We start from the raw sequence: 6,705 nt of genomic DNA, 5'->3' as shown, positions 1-6,705 counted from the left end.
ACATCAGCGAATGCATCTTCAGGAGATGGGAATGGCTCTCTTGCAACAATACAACCTCGAACATCATCGAGTTCCCGATTGAGTCCTGCCAGGAAATCAAAGACACGTTCTTTTTCCAGATTTTGACGAACTTTGACGCTGCAATCAGCACAAGTGGGAGTGTTGTCCAGGAAAAGATCCAACTCTTGCCACAAGTCTTGAAGATCAGTAAAGTATTGGGTCACGGAATTAGAACCCTGCTGTAGTTCCTTGAGTTTTGAACGAAGCTCGAAGATTTGCGAGGCATTCCCAAGGTCAGAATACATCCGACGAGCAGCGTCCCATACCTCTTTGGCAGTTTGGAACCACAAATAACGGCGGCTGATGTTGTTCTCCATGGAATTGATGAGCCATGCGAGAACAATGAAATTTTCAGCCACCCAAGTTTTGTATGTAGGATCCGACTTCTTAGGTGACTCGAGTTCGCCGGTAAGATATCCCATTTTTCCACGGTCACATATTACAATTTTGACAGATTGTGCCCACTGTAAGTAATTGTGGCCGTTGAGTTTGTGGGCAGTGATTTGAAGAGATGAATTATCACTCCCGGAAAGAGGAGCAAGAGACGCTGACGACTTCTCAGAATTCTCATCGGGTTTTGATGAGTTCGATGACATTTTTGGAGATGAAAATTTCGAGAGAGGAGACTGATTTCGAACTTTATGGCTCTGATACCATGTAAATTATAGAGGATTGGAATAATAAATCTATATTCAATTGACTATAAGGTACACATTTAAATAGAATACAAAGAGAGAATTTAATCTCCTAAGAACAAAAAGATAATATACTCTTACCAAGTTACAAATATTTAACAAATCCTACCAACCATAGAAATATTCACACAATCTACTTTATATTTTATTTTATTCTACAGAATGTTTCCTCAATTTCTGTTTCCAATATTCATCGTATGGTAGAAATCCGATCATTTGATTGATGATTCAATACGCCCGAAATGCATAGCAAATATTTTCCTTATGAACTAAGGTGACGAAATAAACGAGTTGGGAAACTCTCTGTTAATATCATAACCGAATTCATGCGATCCCAGCACAAACAGTGCACCACATGTATAGAAATATAATGAAGTATGAATTTAAAATAAATTTTGGATTACTAATGAAGCAGAAACAATCTGAAATTTAAATTATATTGCATCACATAAAATTACAATGTATTATTTCCAGTAGCAGCACCTGTCTCCAATAAATAGTCCAATATTAGATGAGTCAAATCCCAGCTCTGAATTGATTCACAAATCCTCAAACTCTTCTTCTGATAACCGAATTTCTTGGAAACAATGTGCCGAGAAACAAAAACAATAAATTTAGATGATAAACTAGCCATACGTAAGAAGAGTGTATGATGCCTTCACAGATTCTCATGTCAGGGTTCCACATCCATGGATGCAGATCCTCTGTCTTCTCGAAGTCCTTCATCAGATGAAACCACAGGCTTTTCCAGATTCTTGTTGCATGTGTCTGGATGAGTAAAACTGGACATAGTTTCCACGAGTGCAGGTTCAGAGTCTGGTTCTTGGAAGCTGTCAGCATTGGATACAACTGATCCCCCTGAACCAACAGGGGTTTCAATTTGAGAAACAGCAGGCTTCTCCATCAGTGAAACAGCAGGAGTCTCTATCCCGGAAACAGGTATCCCTATATGGGCAACAGGAGTCTCAATTTGGGAATCAACAGCTGTCTCAACAATGGAGCCAACAGCATCAGCAACACTCACTTGTAGTACTTCCTGTCTGTCCATGTTGACTTCCAAGTTATCTGTACCCGCACTATGTTGGGAATTAGCAGCACCAGTTACAGCAGATTCAACCCTGGTCTGACAATTCAAATTCACCTCCAATCCAGCAGGCATCTTACCTTTAGCAAAGTTACAATTCTCGATAGAACGCTTCTTCCAATGCTTCTTCTTGAAACGCCCTTTCTTTGGTTTGAGCGCTGCAGCAGTTTCCTGAGTGCTGATTCCAAGATCAGTTACTTTCTTTTTATGTGGAATAACCGTGTGGTACCCAACCTCATCCTCAAAGGCAGAAGTTGTAGACTTGATGGCTAACAACGCAGTCCTGGCAACTTTAATCTCAGCTTCCTTTTTTGTACTCGCAGAAGCCCCAATATACTTGATACCCCCAATTTCAAGAACACAAGAATACATGGGCTTTCTGCCTGATTGGTTATCCAGATGACACTCGTACAGCGGGATTGCATAGTTCATCTTTTGGGCGTATTCTTGCAACAAATTTTTACACAAGCCTGTGTCATGCTGAAATATTCAACAAATATCAAGGAGACAGTCATTGCGACTAGCAATCAAGATAACTAAATGGAAAGGAATGAGCATCAGAGTTAGGGTATCAAGTGATCTTTTGTTGATCATTCATATATTTTCGAGAAATTTAATCGTTTATCGTATCTAAGTGACAAGGGATTACGCGATGGAAAGTATATCAACAAAAACTTCAGACATAAATCACTCTACTTAAATCGACAAAAGAAACATGGGTCCAAGTTTTAGATTCCCGTTGAAATGATGCTTTATGCCAAGGAAGTTACTAGAAGAAACCCCTTAATTACCACGGGCAAGGAGAATAAAAATACTTAAGGACTATTGATTATGAAGAGGAAAAGAAAGCCTTCTTTTATTTATTATTATATAGCAGTAGCAGTGATGATTATGAAAGATCCAATTTCATAAAAACATCAAAAGTTTCCGTCAAGGACAAAACATTCAGATGCACGAAGTAATGTATAACCTACAATACTTATGTCAAGGTATATAAATTATATAGTTGCTTCATAACTCAAAAAGCTATGTTTTTTTGCACAAGTTTCAACCTACATGGTAGTGACATGAAACAGCAGGTTGCACAGTGGCTACACTCCACCATATGTAGAAAACTAATGCAAAGGAAACGCTGCAGTTCGGAATCAAACAAAGTGCCAATATTCAAGTGATATATATCCACATCGTCACCGTCATGTAAGATATCTGGAACAAATTACGCAGCCAATGTGTTTCTAGAAGGAGAGGGGGTGAAGCAAGTGCCAAGGAGCATGACATAATACAATTTCAAAAATCTTTCTTTTCTGAAATAAGTAAATAATAGCAAATTACGTGAGTTGACTGAAGAAATCCTACCAAAATGAAGCTTGATCTTCAACCAGTGATCTCTTGTACGATCTCTAGTGATCTTATCACTCAATAACATTATAGGGGATAAATAATAACTAAAAGAGAAGAACCTCCCTAAATTCTACACACTGATTTTTCCATTCCAAGATACCCAATCGACCTACCTTTTATTTCAAACTAATTCCAACAGGTATGAACAAGATGAAACAAGAACATAAACCGAAAAAAATTCAATGGGTTGACGGGAACAGCTCAACGGGTGTGTCTAGCCATAACATCGTGAATTAGAAACATATACAAACGAAGATATTAGCCCCGTTATATCTACTGGCAGAAACTAAGAAATATACCAAATTAACTCAAGATGATTACCACTGGTTGAGAGATGCCAAACTTCATATCGACTAAGCTGGCAAGTTCCATGAGCGCAACTTCGGCAGCTGATTGTTCTGCTGCTTTGCGGTTGGAAAAACCAGGTAGAGAATCATATCTAACATCGTTCACAATCACAGTTGACCTAAAGGAAGGCTCATGAGAAGGACCTTCCTTGATAGTTTCATAAACTGGTGTTCGAATACTTGCTTTCTGAGCATACTCTTGCAAGCGACTCTTGAAGAAATAACAGTTTGAGACGCCTGCAACGCATTAATAAGTATAAAAATGAACAAAGTATATATGTACCTAAAAATTTAACATAAGGATTCATAAGATCATTAAGGACAAAATCCTAAAGGATATTTTCTTCAAGAAAGCTAACATGAAAAATCTTGCATCGGAAGAATATCCTGATGATTTCAAGAAATTCACTCAGGTATGCACAATATCATTTTTAGAAGATTTCTAAATAAGTTAAACAAAAATGACACCCAAAATATCACTATGATAAAAGGCTGACAAAAATTGTGCACTCATTTATGTTGTGTTTGAAAAAATAATGAAGACATTGTAACAGTTAGTTAAGTTTGCAACATTAAAAAATACCACTCTACAAGTAAGAAACCATTCACATACCAGGTCAGATACTTAGCCTTTTCCCTCACATGTTAGAAAAAATTAAATGGAAATATAGGGAATATATCAAAATCAGTAGTCCTCTTAATCAATCGGAAGTCATCAATGACACAAACACAATGATGTTACAACCACCGACATGGGAAGTGCCACGAAGTCATTATTTTAATTTCTTTTCATACAGATTTTTCAGAATTTTAAAGATTGGCACCTAAAAATTACGTTGTTGATCCTTATTTCCAAGATTCCAAGAAGCATGTTACACCGCACCTGCGCCCAAATTAATACACCCAAAGAAAAAGAAGCGCACTAAATGAAATTAGATCAACTATATTTAAGCATACTCCACCATACACCTTCCCTTTATATTTACTGCTCTAAAGACAGAAATCTAATAAAAACAAGAAAGGTAAAGCTAATAACAGAAATAATGTATGCATGTGATTGCATCAGTAAAAATAAAGAATACTGGAAACAGAAGAGCAATGAGTTATTACTCGGAGGTGTATTTTTCTCGATTGGAAAATGACTGTCAACTGTCCTTGCCCTCTTTTTTGCAGATGATGCCAGTTGAGGGGCAACCTTTGGACTTCCATAATGTTCTGCCTGGGCAACTGGGATGGAAGGGTTGGCAGCCGCAGGATAGGCTCCCATTAAATTCTTGGCAGTACCACCAATTTCAAGCTGGCCAGCTTCCATTTATACTATCTGCGGCTTCAACAACCTATGTTATTCTTGACTCGATTAATTTGTGCAAAATCCAATGAACCACACGGGCCAGTATCGAATCATTCAAGGCAAAAGAAACAAACTACATAAATAAAAGTAAAATCTCTTCTACATCCAAGTCAAGAGCAGTATAATAAATGGCGGGGAGGTTAGTCACCACACACCGCCTCGGCCGCCTAGGCATTTAGGCGGTTGATTTTCTTTTACTATTTTTTATACATAATTATATATAATCATGCAATACATGCAAATATTAAATATGGGTGATTGATCCCACAATTATGTTTTGAGGAGAAAGTGTATAATATATTAATAATAAGGTTTTTCAAAATTTTATTGACCGTTGCCTGCCTCGCCCACCCTGGCTCGCCTTTGACCGCCTACAAAACTGCCTAAGGCTAGGGCGGTGCAGTCGATGGCCGCCTCCTGCCTCGACGGCTGCCTCGACCGCCATTTAAAACACTATTCAAGAGAAATAACATGAATTCATATTTCCATAGAAAACATAAACATCATTCTTGACTATCCAAATCTTCCTTCAAGTCCAAACAAAATGCCAATTGCTTTCATCATTTCATTCATAGTTTCGCGTCGTAGTCGCAGAAGGGCAGCTGTCGGGACAAAGTTCCTGGATAAAACAGTTGTGTGACTATAACACCTTGTTTTTTGGAATTTCAGCGATTTCACAGCTGTGGCAGAACCAAACAGCGATTTTGTGGCCGTTGCGGACCATTCTCTACATTTTTTAAAACTTTTTCACAATTTTTTAATTTAAAATTTTCGAATTATACAATTATTTCTGTTTTTTTATTTCAAAACACCCCACGACAATAACGGTGACAGTTCCGTGAAATGCCAATGGAACTGGAACAGCAGCTGTCCGCGACCGCGAACCATGGACTTTCATTATACCAAAAGAAGGTCACAACAGTAAGAACATCTTGAGCTCTGCTCAAGAGCAAGTGAGCCAGCAACCTTTCCCCACCTCGCACCTTTTCTCTCTCACAAGGTGAGAAATCAATTTGGCTGTTTTCTCACACACATGGACACAAGAAACCAAAATTTTGAGGTCCTGTCCGACATTCCACTTTCCATTGTTTGCTAACTAAATAAATCTACTTCAATTTGAACATGGGCTTCAGCTATTATCCTCTTTTTTGAAGAAAAAGGACTAAAACCAGGATTTTTCTGCTGTATCAATAAAAAACAGCACCCAAATTCAAGAAAAATCTTCAGTTGTCGCTGAAAAACTAAGAACTATATTTAACGGTATAAAAACAGTAAAAAGGAAAATTTTAGGCAATCGTACACGCATAAAACTCCAACAGCAAACTCAAAGAAAATGATTACCAAAATCAATACAAGGCCGAAAACTCACCCGAAGCTTCGATATGGTAAAAGGGCGTGCCCTACTTTCTCCAAATGGAAATGGAGCAGAATTTCGGAGTGTAAATGGCATAAAGAGAGGAATATATATGTACCTATGTATCAATCAAAATTATATATATATACGTGTGTATCGAAAATGGTGGACTGGATTCTGGAACATTGGGCCTAAATTCATCTGAAGTTGGGCCTGAATTTGTTCTCGTGGACACATAACACATTGGTACTGCCCTGCCTATAATAACTCGTTAAGGTGACAATTTGAGCAGAAAAATGGTTGTTTATTGGATCGGATCAACCCGGAATCAGTCGGATTATCCAGTTTAATTTGAACTGAACTCACTATTAATTTTGAATTGGATTTGGTTGCTTAAATCTAGAGGTGTCAAA

At 37.9% G+C, this 6,705-nt stretch overlaps 1 protein-coding gene across 3 annotated transcripts; it reads right to left on the bottom strand.

Annotated features, from left to right (window-relative positions):
* Positions 1-1,162: 1,162 nt before the first annotated feature.
* Positions 1,163-6,394, bottom strand: LOC140889213 (uncharacterized). 3 transcript variants are annotated; one of them, XM_073296923.1, is made up of 4 exons: positions 6,308-6,394; positions 4,698-4,924; positions 3,562-3,824; positions 1,163-2,319 (listed from the first exon to the last, which is right to left on the bottom strand). In XM_073296923.1, exons 2-4 carry the CDS (start codon positions 4,897-4,899, stop codon positions 1,429-1,431), a joined length of 1,356 nt encoding a protein of 451 aa, XP_073153024.1. In that variant the 5' UTR covers positions 4,900-4,924; positions 6,308-6,394; the 3' UTR covers positions 1,163-1,428. The 3 variants fall into 3 exon arrangements, with proteins under 3 accessions (XP_073153024.1, XP_073153030.1, XP_073153034.1); XM_073296929.1 differs by having other exon boundaries at positions 4,698-4,908; positions 6,308-6,392; XM_073296933.1 differs by having other exon boundaries at positions 6,280-6,358.
* Between the last annotated feature and the right edge of the window lie 311 nt (positions 6,395-6,705).

Source organism: Henckelia pumila, chromosome 1 (assembly GCF_033568475.1).
Source record: "Henckelia pumila isolate YLH828 chromosome 1, ASM3356847v2, whole genome shotgun sequence".
Taxonomy (NCBI): Eukaryota; Viridiplantae; Streptophyta; class Magnoliopsida; order Lamiales; family Gesneriaceae; genus Henckelia; species Henckelia pumila.
Note: the sequence above shows the minus strand (reverse complement) of the source record. Positions and strands in the feature narration are given on the sequence as shown.

Excerpts from the sequence above, each read along its gene's own strand:
- LOC140889213 (XM_073296923.1), bottom strand. The coding sequence starts at position 4,899 with ATGGAAGCTGGCCAGCTTGAAATTGGTGGTACTGCCAAGAATTTAATG. Across the intron at positions 3,825-4,697 it reads CGAGAAAAATACACCTCCGA|GCGTCTCAAACTGTTATTTC; the intron begins GTAATAACTCAT and ends AATGCGTTGCAG. Across the intron at positions 2,320-3,561 it reads TTGGCATCTCTCAACCAGTG|CATGACACAGGCTTGTGTAA; the intron begins GTAATCATCTTG and ends TGAATATTTCAG.